This window comes from Papaver somniferum, chromosome 6 (genome assembly GCF_003573695.1).
Source record: "Papaver somniferum cultivar HN1 chromosome 6, ASM357369v1, whole genome shotgun sequence".
Lineage (NCBI taxonomy): Eukaryota > Viridiplantae > Streptophyta > Magnoliopsida > Ranunculales > Papaveraceae > Papaver > Papaver somniferum.
The window spans coordinates 115,450,249-115,473,013 of record NC_039363.1 but is presented as its reverse complement, the minus strand read 5'-3'; the positions used below and the strand labels follow the sequence as shown (position 1 = coordinate 115,473,013).

Genomic DNA, 22,765 nt, shown 5'->3' with positions numbered 1-22,765 from the left:
ATTCATTCTATTCATCTCAGGTTCATACAACAAAAGAACTGAAATTTCTCTAAGTACCAAACTTTTTTTTTTTTTGTTAAGTATCAAATTTCTCAAAGAATACATGGAAGGTTCCAAATTTTTAAGGGAACAAATACAACCTTGAATACATGGAACTTACAAATCTTGAAGCTCCTTTGTTCTCCACTCTTTCTGATGAAATAGAGCATCATTCAAATAACAACAGCTAGTTCATTATATCCTTTGCAGGCTTGCTTTGTTGAAAGCTTGAGCATCAGAAAACTCGATGTAGGCAATCCTGCAAAATACAATAGGCAGCATTATTGGGAGTCTCAGATTCTGGGATAGACGAATAGCGGATAAAGTGTACGAGATTTTCTAACATGACCATAACAGTATGCCAGATCTGACTGTGCCATAACTTCCACAAACTCACAAATTTATGCTAGTTCTATTTAATAGGAAGCCCTTCGCTATAACTTGAACTCCTACAACAACACATAAAGATCCGTTTACCTATATTGAAGTGCTTGAAGCCTGTGGGTCCGCTGATAATTTTCTTGTTAGCAATATCTACCTCTATGAGATGGCAGGTCCTCAAGGCTCGTGATATCATCAAGCAACAATTTACTTTTCTAGCTGATGCCTTGTTCAAGGTCTGAACAAAAAGGAAGAGATGAAGACTTTAAGTAAAATAGTGAAAATGGAAAACAAGGTTAAGACAGCTAATAATATAAGACATTTGGATGAGTAAGGCAGAACGAAAGCTTACAAAGACGGGAATGAAAGCTAAACAGAAATATGTATGCCAACCTGAACCGGTACATACACACACAGCTTTTTAGACTCCAGATTGTAGTTTTATTGTTGATAAACACCATTACAGGCTGAAAATGTAAAAGAGCGGAGAAGAGAAGAGGTCAGTGAAATGGCTGCGAGTAGCAATGGCTCATACTGAAAAAGAACCATGTAAGCTCAAGTAGATTCGTGACATAAAGGAAGTTTCAGAAAATTTAAAGTTCAACAAACATAAAGAGATAAAATAGGGTAATAAATAGGACTTCAACCAACTGTTTTGATCCCCACCTAGCAGGAAGTAATTGTGCAACTACGCACAAGTTTAAAATGATCAACGGTCTTTGCTGCTGCAGACAATGCCTACAAACAGAGAGAGTATCATAACCAGGGATAAAAAACACTTAATGTAGAATGAATTCCATAAGAGTAACAAGAATTTCGTTTTGTTGCAGGGTTTCACAAATAATCATGAAACCCATTAAATGAAAAGATATCAGAATTAACACGATTGAAATGATAAAAGAAATAGTTGTAAAGACAAGGGAGGGACCTAATCTTGTGTTACCTCTAGTTCAGCTACAAGTGGCAGAGCTTTTACTCCATCTGGTCATCCATTTGGATCAGCACCTGCCTACACAAATGCAAAAATATAAAAAGAACATGTTATATACATAGCAAAAACAAGTATAGGCATAAACACTCAATTCCAGCACTGAACAACAACAAGCAGATGCCAATTAATGCACCGATAATTAATGCATGATCCCAACGCCACTTAAGAGTCTAATATTTAGATCTGGTAATACAGAAACACAACCACCAATGGTACACTTCCTAAAGATCCAAGAAAAAGATGAACAAAAATGAAAAAAATTCTCTGGAAGGACATTACTAACTCAAAGCTACGAGTTTCGATCACACAAACGAGTCTAAATCTAAACAGAGAAGTCCAACAACAATGTAAAAGTGATAAAAATGGAAGGTAGACTTAGTGGCCCACTTGTCTAGAGAAGAAAAAAAAAGAGAGAACTTTTACTTGAATAAAGAACAGAGAGAGAGATGAGAATTTATGCGATGAAACATATAAAGCTAAAGAGAGAGAAAAACAGATGAAGAGTTAAAGACCACGTATATGACAAACCTTGTATTGTTTCTGTATACCGGGAATAGAGAAAGCTATCTCCAACTCAGCTACCTAGCAATCTTAACAGCATAATACATATATATTTAGTCTTTAGAGAAAAAATTCCTCACTTTAGCAGGACATCTAAGCAAAGGAATAAATCAGCATCTAAGCATTCTAAAATCATAAACAACAAAACATATCACCTAACTAAGATACTGTGAGGAACAATATTTCAACCAAGTGAACCGTAAAATATAACAGCAGTCCACAAAATTGAAACCAGTTAAAGTCAATTTCACTGCAACTAACTGTAAATCGAAACAACAAATAAATCTATGAATCAAATTCAACTACCTGTCAATATTTCCCATCAACCACCTGCCTCCGGATTCACCCTCAGAAAGTTTGCAACCTGGCATTAGCAAAGAGAAGTTACAATTTACAACTCGTTAAAAGCATATGCTAGTAAACTAGAAGTCAGATCGTTGACTAGTCAAACCTCCAAATAATTGGGAAGAGTGGCAGAAATACCCACAATGCGTATCATTGACTGTGTGGACTCAACCTGTTAGGGAAAAAAAAGCAAAACTCGTTATCACACACACAACAGTAAGAGCATCTACAAACGATAGAAAGTAAAACATGATAGAACATCTGGAAGCTGAAAGAACCGGCAGCTCATTATGCATCGTGTGAGGCGCTACACGGTAACAACCTAATCATCAGCCTCTAATTTTTCTCCCCGTACGTACACACCTTTCTGCCATATTTTGTACTTACATGAATCCTATAATAAATCTCCCTTTAGCTAGTTTCATATGGGTTCTGTGACCCACAGCTGCATGGATGCCTAAGGTGCTTGAGAAAATTCCTCGATAAGTACAACAACAAGGGTGGTAGTTAGAATACTTCATTAATGTTGAAGTCATCCTCAGTAGTTATGTAGTTTGCTTCTCAAAATTGTACTATAAGTTTCAGTTATCAACAGAAGGTGAAGTGGAAATGAGAGACTTCATAAGGAAACTTTACCTGGCGAAGAGTCCTTGCAACTAATGCCTCTATTACAGGTCCTCTATAATCGTTCAACAGGTGTACTTCATCAATAATCAACAGTTTCACTAGCATTGACAATTACATGTCACTGCTTTTGCGAGTGATGACATCCCATTTCTCAGGTGTTGTCACTATCATCTGAGTGGTTGGGAAACAAATACAAATTAAAATGAATTCAATGCTTTCAAACTCTATATGCATAAGAATTAAGCACAACCACAGGGAACCTGAGTTTCCTCAAGCTCACTCCTTGATAGTTGCATGTCCCCAGTAAGCTCATTCACATTCAAATTTAATGGAGCCAACCGATGGCTGAAGGTTGTTGTGACCTCTGCAGCTAAACCCTGGAGAGGCAACACTATAAGTTAGAAACTCTTTACAGGGTTAATCATATCGATAAATATGCTAATGGATGGGTTGTACCTTCAGTTTCCATTGCAGCAGCTGCTTCAATCTCCAGCTACTGCTCAACCCATTTCTTTCATTCAGCCTTCCCAACACCATTCAGTTCAGCTCTGCAACATCTCAACAGGACAACTAGCACCAGCTGAACCCTTACCAATCTCAGTTCCAGACCACATGCAATGCCATGGCTTGACTGCACTCGGTTCAACCATCAACATCAGTTCAAACCAGATTCTTATCCACCACCAGAATTCATCTTCTACAACTGCAATATCATACAATCTCCTACCATAACCCTACTTCTAATCTTCTCAGACTCATCAACACATCACACATCAATTGTATCTCCACTTTCTGTAGCTTTTTTTTTTCTGATTGGTCCACTTTCTGTATCTTTTAGAGCAGCTGCAACTTCAACACTTGAACTCAACCACCAGCTCCATCTTCATATCTGCCAATTCCCATATACAGCATAATGTACAGCTTTAACAAAGAATGACTAACATAAATCATTTTTTTACAAAGAGCATAGCAAACAAAATTGGAAATAAGAAAGAGATCAAGGATTATACCCAATACGGCCTCAATGCGACGGGCAACAAATTGAACCTTAAATCAATTTCAAAACCCTAACTTCCTCTCTATGATTTACCCTATCTCTATAACCGAGTTAATACAACTCCACCATCTCCTCCTTCTGTTATTCAATACACTAATTCCTCCTTTGATTTTGCACAAACTCAATACTAATTCTAGAAACCCTAACTCTATTTCTTACTGATTCGTCGCTCTTCAATCAATAATAAACCTAACCAAAACCAAATTCACAAAATCAGTAACACCTTCTTGATTTATTTACTTCTCCAGATTTCTTCTTAATTGATATGAACGATTTCTCAGTTCATGCTTTTGAGAAGAAAAAAAACGAAAAAAAAACGAAAAGAAGAGGTTGAGAAGAAAGAAAATGAAATACTGCGAAGAAGGAGTTGAGAAGAAAAATAGAAATCTTAGGCCCTCTTTCTTCTAAGAGATCGATAATGGAAAGGAGGAGGAACGATGAAAGAGAGAAAAATAATGAAAGGTTTATGATTGAGAGCCGGAGAGAAAAAGATAAGATGTAACAATGTAGAGTGGGAATAAAATCTTAGGTTTTATGATTGAGATGCATCTCGAGAATAGAATGAAGGGTAAAGATATCATTTTAGGAATACACGGTCTAGATGAAAGGCTAGAAAGCGTGCATGTGAATGGCACACGCACATACTCCAAGTGTTACGACCCATGTGTGACCAAGTGTGTGTCTCGCACGCCTATAAAAAATTTCGTAACGGCTAAACCTTGTTCAATAAATTTTAAAATTAGTAATGCCTGTTACGAATTTTTCGTAACGGCTATTTGTAACGGGAATTTTGTAACGGCCACGAAGCCATTACGAATTGGTGTTACGAATCCGGGAATTTTGTGCAATGTATATATATTATAATCTCCTCCGATAACATTCGAAGTAACCATAGCACTCTGAAACATAAAACATACCATTTTTGTAGCGAAAACATGATTACTGTTGTATGATTGACAATAGTAATTGTGAACACGCAGATCAAAGTCATCTGAGTATTCACAAACAATGCGCGCAGACTCATGACAATACAATAAATAGGCTGCGCCTGAAGGGAACGGATTGGTTATGTCGAATCCTTGACTCAAAGTTCTAATACTCTTCCTTGTATCATCAATTACAATCATTGTCCTTAGCTCATACAATAAGATAAATAATGGACGAAGTATAAAATGTACGAACATGATATGCTATAAGTAATGAATTGAATATATAAAGTATGTATGTATGAACATAGACGAAACGATTAACTTATATGATTCTCACTCAGATCCCTGTCTCCGAGATTGGGTTTTTCATTATATGGTGGGGATTACCGAAATAGTCGAATGACTTTGAGACTAATATAAGCCTGCGTAGCAGGAGGAACCTCACTTACACTTTTTCTATTTCTCTGTCTCTCTCCTCTTCTCTTCTCAATGTTTTTCCCCCTCTCTTTTCACTTGGGAGAGAGGGGTATTTATAGGGTGGTTACATGGGGTTCACTTCTGAAGCCTGTTATAACCTTATCCTATTGTGTCTTGTGCCGCTTACGCAAAGGTCTTCGTGTTCTTGGTCTTCTCTGCGTGTTCTGTTTGAATATTCAGTGCTATCTGCGGTTCCTCCACAGGCTGACTGACACGTATGCTGTTTGAGGGTATTTAATGCGGGTAGTTGAGATGTCTGTCCGCGGTAGACAGTTGTCCTCTGCCCATGTCTTGTCTGCGTCAGTATGACTATCCCTAGCCGTAGATCTTAGATCTTTCTGGGGATAGGATAAAGTGAATCTTGGGTTATCTTTCAATGCTTCGCAGTGTTCTAGTGTTTCCGTCTTCCTCGATCCCCTACCGTTGGATCTGGTGGGTGGCAACGCTATCTTGATAAGGCGCGTCTCTTGGCTGTCCACGTGTGATATCATATCTTGATGTTCTCAACCGCATGTCCTCCACGTGTGTCTTTGTGGACACGTGTCGGAAGATGAAATGTGTACCTACAGTAATAATAGTAGAAGAAATACGATAAGCTATAAGGACATGATATGGATCCCTCCTCTACTTGACATCACAAAAAATCAATATAGATGCTTCTATATCCCTGGTAGTAATATTGTTGTTTTTCTCTGATCGTAAGAGCAATTTTCAGGGAGCTTGGAGACAACAAGGAAATTATTAAAAAATGGTTAGAGATGTAGAACAAGCAGAAGCATAGATGATATTGACAACTCTCAAATGGATAGGTTAACTCTAACTTCACAAGGTTATCATCATCTCAAGATTACAAGAAAGTGGTTGATAGCATTGTTGGGCCTCTCTTGTGTACCTAATGGGAGGATCAAAATTTTAATTTAGATTATGAGTCTTTGGTTCAGTACTTCAGAGTTTAGGTAACGTACTCCTGTGCTTTAGGCATAAAAAGACTGATAAATCTACTTGCCAAATGTGTTAGAAATAATAATTCTAGTAAGATTTGGAGCGAAAATCTCCCAAGTCATGTCAATAGTTGGTTGTGTCTCCAAAGTAGGTTTTGTAATCATTGAGGTGTTTTCCCATCTATCATCAGTGACTAGTATCAAAATGCAGGTGTATGGATTAATTAGTTATATGAGAACTCGATTAATTAGTTGTATGAGAAAACGGATAACAAGAGTGACTCTGTGGCCCAATGGATAAGGCGCTGGTCTACGAAACCAGAGACTCTGGGTTCGATCCCCAGCAGAGTCGTTTTTGCACGCTCTTAGTGTTTACTTTTTGAGTGACTAGTTCAAAATTGTTGATGCAATGCGCTCTTCTTTGAATATTCATTTTTGGCACTTCTGGTTAATTCAGTTCGTTTATGGTGACCTCTCCCTTTGGTTTCGACTATAGCACATATTACAGTGATCAATCTCCAACAAAATATCTGTAAGAAAGTTCTCTTCCCAATCAGTAATAAAATAGAATTTCTAGTACCAGTCTGTCAAGTTAAACCTGTAAAACAGAGGAACTTGTAAAATAGATACAAACGAATACACGATGGAACCACATCCCATCTGATTTTTGGAAATTGACTAGTGTGGACCATCTGCTCTTGATCATCTGGCATACATATGCAGACATTAGTCACATTTACAATTAGCATGCGGAGTTGTCACAGACGAAGCTGTTGACGTATTTCTCGACGATGGGTCCGAAAAGTATTTCGTAAGCTCTCTCTGTGGGATGGTAACTGTCCCAAAATACATATTTAGAGACATCGTCACAAGTAAATGGGTTTAGCTCGTTACACAGGACAGTCGATTCTATCGTTCCTGTTCCACAGCATCCTTTTGTTACCTCCTCAAAACCTAAAAACAACATTCAACACAATCAGAAGATTTTTTTCTACAATGTAATTAAACTGGCTCAAGCACGGTGATATACAACGTAATTTATAAGTAGAAATCAAGAAAATCGTACTGACCGTATTTGTGAGGATGGTCGATAAGTCCTTGGAGTGGATTGTAGATATCAACATACACAGCTCTCCCATGTACAAACCCAGAAGTGAGTTTGTCAAGTTCTGAAGACAGCTTTGAGTTGAAAAGCTGAGCAGCTTCGTTATAGTTTTCTACGCAGTTTCTCGCTTTGCCTCCGGCTAATGTTCTCTGGGATGGCAGGCATCCTATTGGCGCTGCACTGAAAACTCCAATTCTCCTTGCTCCCATATCGTACAGTCCCTACAGAATAATGCTCGATTAAATGCTATTTCCAAACTGTAAAAAGTTAAGAAGACGAAGAAGAAAACGTACCTGAATAAAACTGGAGGCTCCTTGTACCATAAGATCAGTATAGGCTGGGATATCGTAATTATTTCTTAATCTTGAAAGGTAGTAGGTATTGGCAAGGTCGTCACTTCCTGCAACAACCAGGTACACACTCTCTGATAAAATACTCTTAGCTTTCTCTTCTCCTCCGGCGGCTGTAACTTTAGCTAAGTATTCTTTGAATAAATCCATTTGTTTCTCCATGCTTAAAGCCATCTACGTTTAGGAATTGAACAAATGAAAACAGTCAATGAGCAGCATACACACATGTAAACAAATTTGAAGCAATTCATATAAGTGGAGGTATATATACCGCGAGTTTAGAGGTAAGTGGATCATATCCGGCGGCACCAGATGCAAAGCTTACACCAGTAAGGAGATCAGCTGGTTTCAGAGAAGGGTCGAGATAAGCTGGTAGATATTCCTTAATTCGCAACGCTTGAACTGTAAAAGTGGAAATTGTGTAAGGAGTTGACTTCAAAATTTAAAATACTTAAAATTAACATTTTGGCATGATCGTCTAGCATAATCATTACGCTGGTAGGTCTGCATCTATAAACTTATCTTCAAACTTTTTTGAAAAAATGAACGCCTGGCATTTTTGAATGAAAATAATTTTTGTATTGTCCATACATATGCCCATAGTGAGCTTATTCGAAATTTCTGTATTCTTTCTTTCTTTATTTTTATTTTAAAAAGAAAAAACATTCTTTAAATGAAAGCTCTGGTTATTAAAATAAAAAAAGAGGATGTTGACAGTGACGCCCTTCCGGACCAGAACCTTAATCTGGCGCCTTAAACCAACTAGGCCATATCAACATTGTGAAAATTGTGAGGATTTTCCAAAATGTTGGATACTCAAAAAGGCGCTACTGATATACATATTATCTTATCCCGACTTACTCTAATAGTTGCAGAGATGGTAATCTATATATATATGTAAGAAACTTTGACGTGAATGTATATATGTTCTTGTTACCTATCAAGTCACTGGGGATTTTGCCATTGCTAAATCTTCCGGTTGCTTTTCCACCCATGAAATCTCTCCCATAAGGTGGGTAGTTACTCTTTGCGAGTGTAGCTAAGTCGTTATTATTCCCTGGATCAACTATGGAGTCTCCGAACACAAGAACTGCTGGAACTTTAATATTCGGAGGTAAAGTAATAACAGGAATTGATTCGATCAGCTGAACCAGAGTGCAGATAGAGAATAGAGTAAGAAAAATACTGTTTGTTGAAGAAAATGAAACCATCTTGTTTATAGTAGTACTGTGTGTGTGTTAAGCATATAAAACAGAACCAAAGACCTAGAGAGAGTGCGAAGACTGTGAGATATAGTAGAAAAAATGATGAGAGTTATATAGACGTCAATCAAAACTTAATGTTTGCACCTATCACACAAGTTGTATGGTTTTGAGTCATAAATGTTACTCGATTCATTTTGAAAAGTAGGGTTTTTATAACATTTGGTAGTTGAAATACGAATGAACGGTTGGCGTATGCTTTGAATTTAGCAAATAAACAGTAACAACTTCTGTAATGTCCTAAAGAGGTAAAACTTAGCCCAGCACCAGGTGTTATATTTCGGCTCTGTTAAATTTGGTTGTCAATTTTGGGATAGATTTACTGTAGAAGTTTGGTAAATTAATCAATGACAGAGACGAAACGAACCTACGCCTACGCGGGTGTATCAGTGACAACGGAGTCGAAAATGAATTTTCAAGAGTAAAATGTTTCACAACAGAGCTAGACTTGAGATTTGCAACGGAAACTAGATGCCTTCGAAGTCACTCCACATCTTTTGGAGGCCCCAAATAATTAAGATGGGTCAGAAAAATAAGATAGGCTCTCCTTGTTGTTGATTATTGACTATTGATTATATATGTCGGATTGGGTATTGGGGAAATTAGGGGAGATCCAAAAAAAATAATATTCTCGTTCTCAGGTCCACAATTAATTTTGTATACCGTAACACCCATAATTATATGAAATTATTATATGAATCAATACATAACTGGTTATGCATATTATCTTTTCAGGCATAACTCGTTATGCATACTATCTTTTTCAGGAGTATAATTGGCAGCGCAACTTGGACATAACATATCTAAAAATCCGCGTCTTAGAATTTTACAAATTTTATATCGTTGGAAATCTTTTTAAAAGAGTTACGCAACGAGTACAAACAAGAATATCAAATTTTTGTTTTTAACGAAAAAATCGGAGGTGATCCTCATTTTAGGGAAATTTTTTGAAAACTTGATACTTAACCATTATGCAGTCACCAAAAACAATGCATAACACATTCTGCAGACGCACAACGAATTATGCAACCATTTTTTCGACTGCATAACAAGTTATGTATCTGCATAACAAAGTTATGCATCTATAACAAGTTATGTAATCATTGTTTTGGTTGATTTTAGCCGTACATATAAAAAATTGATGCATAATGCAGTATGCATCCATATTTACGGATGCATATCAGGTTATGCATCTATTTTCTCGATGCATAAAGGATTGTGCAACAATCATAATCCATTATGCAGCCATGTTTTCGTATGCATAACAGGTTATGCATCCATTTTCATGACTGCATAACATGTTATGCATATATTATTGTAGGTGCATGACAAGCTATGCAGTTCTTTTTTTGTTGGTTTCTATACCAACAAAAAGGTTGTTGCATAACGTCTTATGCAACTATTTTCTGGACTGCATAACAAGTTATGCAGCAATTTTTGTAGATGCATAACAGGTTATTCATCTGTTCACTGTACCAAAACCTATTATGGTGCATTATCATCTCTCCATCCAACCACAACACCTTATCATCTACCCTTGTCTTACTAAGAAGAAAGCTCTGCTCCTCCATTATCGAGCATCACTACATATCTGTTCCACACCAAACTCATCTCTCGACGAGAACCAAGTCTTCCTTATCTTCCCATTATATTTGATGAAATTCCCCCTGTAAAGCATTTCATCATACACCATGTATGCAATAACAAAAGCAAATTAAAAGAGGAAGGTGTATTATTCTCATCGTTGTGATGTCCCTGTCCGATATGACAGTTCGATCCGAGTTAATGCTCCTTGTTCGTCCGATGTTGGTGTTCCGAACTGAGGGGTACTTCCAGTGCGAGATGGTTGCTCCGATATGGGTTGTGTGTCCGATATCGCTTGTAGTCCAAGCTCTGGATGGCTTGTAGTCCGAGCTCTGATTCTTCCCGATGGAGTTTCATCCATCATCGTTTTTCTGTAATGACAGGTCAATTAGGTTAACAATCACAATACGATTTGGCTTCGTTTAGTAATCACCATGTAAAATAGTAAGAAAAGAGAGCGATGAAGAAAGCCTTAAATCAGGCTAAAGTATTGATGGCAGTCTTCCATCGTGAACTGCTCCTATGTGAGCTCGTCCATCCTCCTTTGAGGTTCTATTCATCTTTCTGCTGGAGCTTTTGCTCAGTGACTGAACGTCTTTTTCTCCTCCATTTGGTTGGTTGTCTGTCCAATGGGATCTAGTTGGTTACGAGGTGTGGGGATGTTGATGATGGCCTGTAATCCTGAGCTTCTGTTGCTGCTCCAATGTGACTTCGTTCATCACCAATTTTCTGTAATAGCGACTCAATCAAGTGAGAAATCACAGTAAACTTGTTCTGCAATTGTTGTGGCAGATAGAAGAGATTGAATACAAGAAGCCCTAAACCAGGAAAAGCTGTTAATGGCAGCCGAGTTTATGCTCTGGTTGGCTCGTCTCTTATCGTGATGTGGGTTGAGATTTGTCATTGTCTGGTCGAGTCTGCTGCTTCGATTTGGATCGAGATGATTGTTATCGTTGTCCATCTGAGATTGGTTCTCTTGACTGAACTATGCGAGATAGTTGATCCGGTTGGATGGGTAGTTCTATACGAGATGATCTCGAGATGATGTTTGCATCTTCGATTTGATGTTTGCATCAATCTGTTCTTCATCCCCGTCTTGTCTCGGCTAATAATCATATCTGAATCTTCTCCAAGTTCTGAACATCAGAAGCTATAATTCCTCTTCATCTTATTCTTGACTGCAACATATTCGAAATCCCCATCGATCTCAACTCGACTGAATCTTTTCTCGTTTGTGTTCTTCTCACAGAAGATGATGAAGAAGAGAAAAGAACGAAACAGAATTTTATAAATTATGGGTTCTAGAATAATTTTTCCCTAAAAAATAGGTGCGCGCCTGAGAATTTCTGAACGTGGGTTTCACAGTGGGAAGAATCTCTAAAATGGGTTTGTCTGTAATTTTCACTTGGGTATTTCTTATTTTAATTTTTCTTCATCAAAAGATTTCTAGCTTGATGGGTATATGATATTTGTTTAATTTAGCATGACAAGTGGTTGACAAAGAATCAACCAACAAAATCGTACAACAACCGGAGGGGCAACCCTAGCTGCCACCAGACTCATCCTGTCCCGGTGTCACCTCTCCACCGGAAAAACTTAGCCATAATTCAAGGAGCCAGTTGAGTAAGGACCACACTCCACCTAACTGTGTATTTATGAGTATCTCTCTATTTCTTTTATGCGGCAGCCAAGCATTGTCTTGCATATACACGTATTAGTTTGTGCTCATGAATGGAACACATACGTATGAGCTCAATTTAGAGGTGTTTAGCAAGGACAGCACCTTGGAATCATATGGTAGGGTACGTTATGAAAAACCCTACGGCCAAAATGGGGTAGTGAACCGTTTTGAATGACATGAGAACGACTATGACGAGAGACTTTAGAGGGAACCGACACCTAATATTAGGCTTTCCCTCAAAAGGCCATATGTATGAGGATGCCTCAATAAAAAATAAAATAAAAAAGTAAAAAATAAAAAAAAGTAGGAGAAGGCACCATCCGACGACATGATTTAACATTCTTGACGCTATTCTCTATTGCAGCTATAAGTAACGACTTTACAAACACTAATTATTTTCTCCACTGTCGATCACACTTGAATATATCTCATATGTATAATGTGGTTTGAAGACCTTTTCTTGGAATTTTGAGTCTTTAAAGCGGACTGCTACTTGACAGAAGACTGAGAAGAGTGATACAGTATCAAGCATATACTGTACTTCACTTTTACACTCTGTTATAATTTGCCAGCTAGGAGTTTTCCGTCAGAGTCCGGCTGTCATGTTGACAAGAATATCCTATGCATTAGGATCGAGGAGATAATTTTATTGCATCAGTTTAGTAAGGTTTTGAAAGTTACACATACGCATGACATGTAAATAGACATATTAAGTTACTGTACGGCTAAGATGGGGCTAATACTATGGTATCTAGCGAAATGCTTAGAACAAGTACTATGACATTCAATTTCTTGGCTGGAACATTGAGAAATGTAACTAGGGCAAAAGAAGATGAGCAAGCGCTATGACCCTTGGCTAAGCAAAGGCGGAAACTTAATTTCATATTAAATAATAGTCCGAGAACTAGATTTCGGCCTAAGTCAAAGGTTGACCTTGACCGATGGAAACTTAGTTTTCGCCCAGTGTTTTATAGTTAACAGAAGTGCTATCTCCCATTCTTTAATTTCCCCTTTGTTCTTCAAAACACATTGTAGAGAACATTTTGCTCTTTCTAATTTTAAGTATGGTTGAGGTCGTTTCAGAACAAGAGTTTTAAAGGGTTTGTTATATAATCAAAGGTGGTTTCGTTGTAAGTTTCGGTTTCAAATTCCATTGTAAAAACAAAATAATAAGATAATTTTAATTATTTCAACTTAGAGGTGTAGCATCCCCTACATTAGAATTGCCATATAATAATAATAATTATTAAAATAATAAATATTATTTAAAGCAAGCTAGTAACTAATACACCCGTAATATAATTAAAAGTTATTTAAACACATATATTTGTCTGCTAATAATGAGGAAGGTTGTTTTGGTTGTCGGATGATTGTAATACGTTGGTCCTTGAGGTTTTGTATACAGGTGTTATCCTTGGTTGCAGTTTTTTTCGTGCTTGTGTTTGTGTTTGCGCCTGTGCTTGTGCTTGGCTCTTCAATGCTTCTTGTTGTTTTATTTTATATTAGGTTCTACCATCCGGAGTTAGGGTTGAAAGATCTGTATCCACTATTTTCATATCTCTCGCCTCTTGAGTTTGCAAGCTTGTTCTCTTGGTCAGCTTAATTAGCATTTCTAATAAAAGTTGGTAGTTGTTTCTTTGTGATTCCGTGAGATATTCAATGAGGTTATAGGATGCATCACTCATGATTAAATCTTGCGATGATGTAGTAGGTGGTGAGGTTTATTCTTGGGTTCTCTTTGATGCATGGCTCTTTCTTTTCCAAGGATTTTCCTTGTGTTTTTGGGATGAAGTTGAAATATTAAGAGGATTGACAAACAACAATCTAAGTTGTTAGTAGTTTGTGGAAGCGACTTGAGTTGGAATTGTTGTTCCATTAATGTTGTCAAAAGAATTTCGAAATAGGCTCCCGACTACAATTGTAGGATTACTGTTTGAAAATACAATTGTGGTAAAGGAATGAACTTGACTTGCAATTGGTGTTAACATTATCTTTTTCCTCGATATCATCTACAACTTGATCATTATGAACAATTTGATGCTCATCAACAACTTGACTATCAGTTACCATAACATTATGTTTTAGCAATGCAAGTTCATAGTCCCATAAGAAAGTTTTGTTGTTGATTTTGAAATATTCATTTCTCGCAAATCGAATCAATATGATGTAAAGAAAAAGTACATATAATTGTTATAACAAATATACAAAATTACCCAATTCTCATAATCCAAGTTTCTATTTATCGAATGAACCTCAGTGAGACACTTAGCGAATCCATCAATTTCTCTCCTGATAATACTCATTCTACTTTGATTTCCATTATCAATCAACTTATGAGGATTTTCACGGACAATTCTACAATTTTTTCTAAAACTACTGGCAAAAATCCTTTCATATTCAAACATTTTCCTTCTTTCTTTGACATAACAAAATCAGTAACAAGATGCAAATCTTCTTCACTATTATAATTCTTTCGTTTTTTTCTTTGCTGAACAACATATATAGACGGAAAATAAACTCATTGATAGACGCATTTATGTGTCTAATATAGCTCATTTGTATATATTGTTAGTGCTCAATTTTGTACTTATTTGGTTATTTTATTTATTTGTAGGTGTTTTTAGAAGAATAAGGATTTGCGGCGAAATTGGCTGAAAATGCGGCGTTTGGACCTCCGTTGATAGAGTACCGGAAGCGCCCCAGAAGTGTACCGGAAGTACCCCAGAAATACCCCGGAGGAACCCCGGAAAAAGTGCGGAAAATGCCCCAGAGGACACTTGCTATACGGATCCTTGATTTTGGATAAGGGGTAACCTAATTACTAAGGGGTGACCCATTTCCAGGCAGCTGCTAAAGGGAGACCAGCCACAGATAAGGGGAGGTCAACTTCTCAAATTTAAAAGCAAATTTTGGCGGGAAAATGCATGCATCGTCTGGCAGATTTTGGTTCGATTATTGGAGGAGTTTTAATGCGATTAAACACCGGAAATCAGTTGGGATAATCCTGTTAGACCTAAACAGACCCTATGCAAGTGATTGGGCTGATCGAATTGGGCTGGAATGGCCGTGAGAAGCGATCAAAGTCCAAACAGAATATGTGTTCTCTGTGAAGTTTTCAAATATATTTAGAGATTCTGGGAGAGTTTTACGTTGAAGTAAAGTGTATCTAGGCTTGTTTAAGGATTAGGAGAATTTTGGAGCGTAAGAAATTGCCAGAAGACGCGTACAAAGCAACAGAAAAGAGATTTCTCTCTCAACTGCACGTGAAGAAAAAAGGGAGATAAACTCGGATTTAATCGAGTTATTTGGACCCTATTGGTATATAAAGGCTGGTGGGAAGTGAGAGAAAGTTTTATCAAGAAGTTTGGGGTCGATTGGGAGGCCAGCAGAGAGGCGCAGGAGGAGTTGCAGGAATTGTACCTGCTGCTGCTGCTGCCATTAACAAAGCTCGAAGAACACGAAGAACACACCAGCATAGACAGTCGTTTATCAACAGTGTCAACGACTAGCATCCGAGGGTCTTAAAACAGCAGCGTCAACAGCAGCCGTGAGGTATCGTTTTTACAGCAGTGGTATTCTATCGTTCTTCTCTGGACGCTTAAAGAGGGTCGTAGTTTCACTGTATTATATTTTTCACTCTTTTAATCATATTTTGAGCATCAAGTATGTATTTTAAGAACATGATTATTATGAGTAGCTAAACCCCAATACTGGGATGATGGAGGAAGCTGTTTTTCAGCCATGTGGTTATTTAAATAATTCTTAATTCACTTTTTGCACCGATTTTAATTGATTTATGATTTCAATTAATTACTTGTGATTTTGTTTGATGGAACATGCTTAGTCCTAGGGATTCTTGATGTTCCATGCTTATCATATACAAGTAATATTTTATGGAATCTAATTTGGCAAAGATAGAGTTAATACTTGTTTTATTTTGAGCTATAATCGCCTAGAATTATTTTCTGAGCCACTTGAATATGAAACACATTGGAATCCTGAGTCCTGGTTCCTCTTGATCTTGTGACATATTGTGTATATATTTTTGTTTTAAAAATCTTTTCAAGTCCGAGCATCGAATCCGTATTTACCGCAATCGAATTACTACAACAAAATGGCGCCGCCGACGCGGACTTGTATATAGATTTGTTTTTAGGTTTAATTTTTTATTTATTTATTATTATTTGTTCCTTTTTACGTTTCTTTTTGTGTCTTTGATTTACAGGTTCGAAGTGGAATACTAAGGACTTGGGAACAAAAAGCTTAAAGCTAAAAGCTAAAAGCTAAAAGAGAAAAAAAGACATAATTTTTTTTAGGATTTAATTTTATTTTTATTATTATTTTTTTTTTTTATAGCTTTTATATATTTTTTTTAGAATTTGTAAATAGGCTTTATTTTTCATAATTTTTGTAATTTTTGGACTTTTTATTTGGACTTTATTCTGGACTTTGGACATTATTTTTAAAAACCCTACGGAAGGGTTATAAATTAAAAAAAATTAAATACAAACTGTTTGCAGGGAAGGACGACGATTACTATATCGTCTCGGCCCCTCGGGTTCGCACACGGCATAGGAGTCGTGGCCCGAGTCGACAACAACGGTTCATCGCCCGTCTGGTACGGGAGGTAAGTCCAACCGAAACACCCGCGAATCTCCTGCAAGCGGGTTACTGTCTGCCTTAAGGTGATAATTGTTTGAGGACGAACCGGACTGTTTTTAATTTCCTAGTAAAGGGCAAGGCCTGGCCAAATCAAGATAAGGACTCGGATTTCATCACCGTTTCCTTCTTGCCCGCCTTAGGAAAACGAAACCAAACGCGAACCTAAGCCTAAAATTTTGAATAGAACGAGACCAATAGGGTAACGAGCTTAATAGGAAACTCGTTCGAAAAATATTGGTTGCTCTTTAAGCACATTTCAAAGTTCATGATGGTTTCTGTGAGTTGAATGCGTGACTGCGCCGCCTTGTGATAGCGGTGAGGCCTTGGGTATCAAAGCTCCACTGAGCTTCCCTCGCCTCGATTCAACTTACATTAGCTCGGATTGATTCCAGAGGGGTGTGCTCAAATTGTAACGAATTCCTTTTCGAAGGAATAGAAGCTGGTCTAGAAAACAATCTAAGTGGAGCCATCATGCTTTTTGTTTGCTAGAAATATTTAGGTTTGTTTTGGTGGAGTCGAGTCGGCCTTGTTTGTGATTGTGTAGAATTCCCCTGCAATTAAGAATGTCGAACTGGTATGATAGAAGCCAATACAATGAATATCGACCTGAATTTGAATATGGACATCATCAGTATTATGACCATAGTGAGAATAGTGGTTGGGGACGCCAACCTTTTCAAGGTTATGGTTCATACCATGGTGATCCCAATTACTATCCGCACGCGCATCAGTCATACGAGCAAGAAGATTATAGTACTAGTTCTTCGTCTCTAGAGGATACAATCAAACTATTGAAAAGTAGTCCTTATTATGATCCTTCAGTTCCTATTCCTTCTCTAGAAGAGACTCTTAGGAATTTAGCTGAGTCATCACGTCAGTTAGCTGAATCGACGTATAAATTAGATGAGGTGAATAACGTAGATATGGACGAAAGAACTGCAACAACAACTGAATCTGTAGAAGATATCCTCAATAGATTAACTCAAAACTTAGATCCTACACTAAGGGAGCTTTCTTTGGAAGAGACCCTTGAGAGGATAGCTGAGTCGACACGTAGACTTGAGTTAGAGACGAACGAAAGTATTGCTCGAAATAACTTGAATTGCCAATATAGTGTATCCAATAATACCCTTGAGAATGAAGATACTTTTTCACATAATCAAGATAACGAGGTTATAATTGGTAACACTACTTATTTAGATAAGGTTCAATCATCTTCGTACTATTATGATGATGAGGATAGTAGTGATGAAGAATCTGAAATATGTAGGCATAGTAATCAGGAATCTAGTAATCCAATTGAGCTTTATAATGATTATATTATTTCTAGTTCAAATCCAAATAATTATTATGATTATTCACCTATTCAAAAGGACGAGGATTTGATTAGGGATTCCACCGTTTTAGACGATGTAGTATGTCCTGTTTACGAATCCGATAAAGGTTTAGAGGAACCGGTTTATCTTGAGACTACTGTTTTCGAGTCGAACGATTTAGAAACTGTAATCGATGATGGTTTCGAGGAACGGTTTTACCCTGAGAATACTGTTTCAGAGTCGTACGATTTAGAAACAATAGTCTTAGATGAACTCGTAGAGATTAATGAGGATACACTGCAATATTACAACTTAGAAGAATCAATTGCCCATTTTCAGGAATCTGATGACCTAGAAATTAGGGAGATTGTGGCTAGTCTAACTAGAAACACTGAAAACTCTAATTTGGGGGTGATTATCACTTTCCTAGTGCTTTACCTTTAACTCTCAGAAAGTCGCCTCACATAGGACTTGATATCCATGCCTCAACCATCTTACAAGATTATCTTCATACTAGGTTTCCCGAACCTAATGATGTCATGAAAAAAGTTCAGTCGTTAGAAACCCATCCTCTGGTTGATGTGGTTTGCCCAGGCTATGATCCCCAGATTGACTTTGTTTTCCCACCAAATAGTTTTCTTCCAACTGTGGGAACGTTTAGATTTCAAATGTGTCACTTATTAAGTTCTAAGACTAAGCCTAAGTACTTTAGGAAATTAGAATCGACACATTTGCTTCAGAATGACCACTACTCTGACTGTGGTCAACTATGTAAGTCATACCTAATTGACTTAGAGGATCCTAAATTATTTAGGTTATTTTGTGATTCCAGATTCTTATCTGAGTTTTTCCAGACTCTAGGACCTAATAATTTGAATCCTACCTATGAGGAAATGCATCCGAGGAAAATAGTCTATTTAGACCCCTTCATAGAACCTGAACCTGAACCGCAATTAGCGATAGTTATCCAGAAAACTAGGTAAGGGAATGCCAGTATTGTACATTTTCTTGGTTTACTGCAGTTTCCTTTTGTCAGCTCTTTTTGGTTTTAAAGACCCACAGTTATTCCGGCTACTGTTATACGGTTCGAGTTGACTAAACCTTTTCTATGTCTGGCTGAAGACTTTAAACTTAGCACTTCTTGGGAGGTAACCCAAACTCATGCAACCAGGTAATATCTTTCCTTAACTCTTTTTCTTCGAATGGTAATAGTTTCTCCTTGTTCATGTTTTTAATTTTATCTTTAGAACATTGAGGACAATGTTAGGTTTAAGTTTGGGGGTATGGGAGAAACTTTTTAGTTGCAATAAATAAACTCCAGAGCCTAGAAATTTATGCCTATTGAGGATTGCACTAACTAATCTAAGTGGATGGAAGCATTTTGATTGTAGGAGTTTGAGGAACCAATCAGATTAGATGGAAACATCTAAAGAGTCTATTCATAAAGCACAGAGCTCAGGTGTTAGAAATAACATGATAGTTTCACCATATCTCGTTGAGTCCTTTTCACTTCTATTTTTTTTTATTTTGTTTTTAAACTATGTTTCTCTAAGTAATAGGTGGGGCCCACGATTCAAGTTGTTACCAATGCTAGGGTGAATTAGAGTGATTGAGATACCTTCAGCCAAAAAAAAAAAAAAAAAAAAAAAAAAAAAAAAAAAAAAAAAAAAAAAGTTGAAAAGAAAAAGAAAGATGAAAAAAATGGTAGTTACCAAAAAGAAAAAAAGAAAAAAGAAAAAAAAAAAAAAAAAAAAAAAAAAAAAAAAAAATGAAGAAGAAAGAAATTGAGACCAGACCATTTGACCAAAAGGAATAAATTCAATAAAGTCGACCACTGGTACCCTTGTATATGCCAGTTGTGTTGACCTAGAGTTAGGTTATCGACCACTGGTACCCTTGTATATGCCAATGTGTTGATATTAGTCAGACTAGTATCTCAATCCATTAGGATAGGTTCATTTTGGCGGAGGCCTTCAGACAGATATGGGAAACGTCGTTCACTTAGTAAACATCAAAACCATCTATGTTTTCTATCCATCTTCTTGATCTATCCATGTGATTAGTTTTGACTCCGAATATGATGTCCATAGTGCAACTATCTGAGTAGAGCTCTGTCACTTTATATGAATTTTAGTATGCTTGAGTGCAAACTCGTGTACAGCAATTGGAATTTCGCATCAGGGTACTTCTTCCTGTAGTCAATAAGTATGCCAACCAAGGAGATTCTTTAGTGCCTTCCAAGGTTCTGCGTAGATAGCTAAGGTCTGGAGTACAGGTTTTGTGGGTATATCTCTGGTAAGCCCTCCCGAGACTATAACTCGGCCACTAGGGCCACCTAGGGGTTTAAAGGCTTATTGCATACGCTAAATGCAATCGACGATGCCTGCGACAGTGAGTTAGGATTTTATTTTGTAGTTTTGATTTGCTCGGGACTAGCAAATAATAAGTTTGGGGGTATTTGATAGACGCATTTATGTGTCTAATATAGCTCATTTGTATATATTGTTAGTGCTCAATTTTGTACTTATTTGGTTATTTTATTTATTTGTAGGTGTTTTTAGAAGAATAAGGATTTGCGGCGAAATTGGCTGAAAATGCGGCGTTTGGACCTCCGTTGATAGAGTACCGGAAGCGCCCAGAAGTGTACCGGAAGTACCCCAGAAATACCCCGGAGGAACCCCGGAAAAAGTGCGGAAAATGCCCCAGAGGACACTTGCTATACGGATCCTTGATTTTGGATAAGGGGTAACCTAATTACTAAGGGGTGACCCATTTCCAGGCAGCTGCTAAAGGGAGACCAGCCACAGATAAGGGGAGGTCAACTTCTCAAATTTAAAAGCAAATTTTGGCGGGAAAATGCATGCATCGTCTGGCAGATTTTGGTTCGATTATTGGAGGAGTTTTAATGCGATTAAACACCGGAAATCAGTTGGGATAATCCTGTTAGACCTAAACAGACCCTATGCAAGTGATTGGGCTGATCGAATTGGGCTGGAATGGCCGTGAGAAGCGATCAAAGTCCAAACAGAATATGTGTTCTCTGTGAAGTTTTCAAATATATTTAGAGATTCTGGGAGAGTTTTACGTTGAAGTAAAGTGTATTTAGTCTTGTTTAAGGATTAGGAGAATTTTGGAGCGTAAGAAATTGCCAGAAGACGCGTACAAAGCAACAGAAAAGAGATTTCTCTCTCAACTGCACGTGAAGAAAAAAGGGAGATAAACTCGGATTTAATCGAGTTATTTGGACCCTATTGGTATATAAAGGCTGGTGGGAAGTGAGAGAAAGTTTTATCAAGAGTTAGGGGTCGATTGGGAGGCCAGCAGAGAGGCGCAGGAGGAGTTGCAGGAATTGTACCTGCTGCTGCTGCTGCCATTAACAAAGCTCGAAGAACACAAAGAACACACCAGCATAGACAGTCGTTTATCAACAGTGTCAACGACTACCATCCGAGGGTCATAAAACAGCAGCGTCAACAGCAGCCGTGAGGTATCGTTTTTACAGCAGTGGTATTCTATCGTTCTTCTCTGGACGCTTAAAGAGGGTCGTAGTTTCACTGTATTATATTTTCACTCTTTTAATCATATTTTGAGCATCAAGTATGTATTTTAAGAACATGATTATTATGAGTAGCTAAACCCCAATACTGGGATGATGGAGGAAGCTGTTTTTCAGCCATGTGGTTATTTAAATAATTCTTAATTCACTTTTTGCACCGATTTTAATTGATTTATGATTTCAATTAATTACTTGTGATTTTGTTTGATGGAACATGCTTAGTCCTAGGGATTCTTGATGTTCCATGCTTATCATATACAAGTAATATTTTATGGAATCTAATTTGGCAAAGATAGAGTTAATACTTGTTTTATTTTGAGCTATAATCGCCTAGAATTATTTTCTGAGCCACTTGAATATGAAACACATTGGAATCCTGAGTCCTGGTTCCTCTTGATCTTGTGACATATTGTGTATATATTTTTGTTTTAAAAATCTTTTCAAGTCCGAGCATCGAATCCGTATTTACCGCAAATCGAATTACTACAACACTCATCTTGACTAGAGAATAGAGAGAATGAGAAGAAAAATCATGTTAAATATATGATTTGTGGTGAATTAAAAAGGGTAGTAAGAGGCGATCTTATTTAGAAAAGGGAAAAACATGAAAAATTTGAACATATAGTTGTTGGTTTTTTGAGTTTGTCATTAAATGGATAATAATATAGATATGTTTGGATCTAACAGATATAATCTGTTGGAGCGACCTAGTTTTCACGATGTGTTATTTGTTGTGGTGTTTTTTCACTTAACCAGAGTTTAACATCAATTGAAGAAAATCGAACTAAACTCATTTTAAAAAATTAGCATCAACTGAAGCGAACCAAACTAACTCATCTTAAAAATACATCAATCGTGGAATATCAAATCAAATTCATTTAACCAAATCAAATTACACTTT

At 37.2% G+C, this 22,765-nt stretch overlaps 1 protein-coding gene, 1 long non-coding RNA gene and 1 other non-coding gene across 6 annotated transcripts; 1 reads left to right on the top strand and 2 right to left on the bottom strand.

The window, feature by feature from the left end:
* Nucleotides 1-77: 77 nt before the first annotated feature.
* Nucleotides 78-4,473, bottom strand: LOC113288966. Of its 4 annotated transcripts, none has more exons than XR_003330788.1 (12): nucleotides 3,955-4,473; nucleotides 3,401-3,833; nucleotides 3,205-3,321; nucleotides 2,705-3,115; nucleotides 2,424-2,489; nucleotides 2,279-2,336; nucleotides 1,940-2,001; nucleotides 1,364-1,429; nucleotides 1,087-1,158; nucleotides 773-887; nucleotides 517-658; nucleotides 78-298 (listed from the first exon to the last, which is right to left on the bottom strand). It is a non-coding gene; the product is annotated as an uncharacterized LOC113288966 (long non-coding RNA). The 4 variants fall into 4 exon arrangements; XR_003330787.1 differs by having other exon boundaries at nucleotides 2,954-3,115; XR_003330789.1 differs by having other exon boundaries at nucleotides 814-887; nucleotides 2,954-3,115.
* A 2,154-nt stretch (nucleotides 4,474-6,627) lies between these two features.
* On the top strand, nucleotides 6,628-6,700 carry TRNAR-ACG. The gene has a single exon. It is a non-coding gene; the product is annotated as a tRNA-Arg (tRNA).
* A 177-nt stretch (nucleotides 6,701-6,877) lies between these two features.
* LOC113288965 (GDSL esterase/lipase EXL3-like) lies at nucleotides 6,878-9,099 on the bottom strand. The gene is made up of 5 exons (XM_026538126.1): nucleotides 8,741-9,099; nucleotides 8,075-8,205; nucleotides 7,747-7,977; nucleotides 7,419-7,674; nucleotides 6,878-7,302 (listed from the first exon to the last, which is right to left on the bottom strand). The coding sequence occupies exons 1-5, from the start codon at nucleotides 9,012-9,014 to the stop codon at nucleotides 7,091-7,093; spliced, it is 1,104 nt and encodes a 367-aa protein (XP_026393911.1). The 5' UTR covers nucleotides 9,015-9,099; the 3' UTR covers nucleotides 6,878-7,090.
* Nucleotides 9,100-22,765: the final 13,666 nt, after the last annotated feature.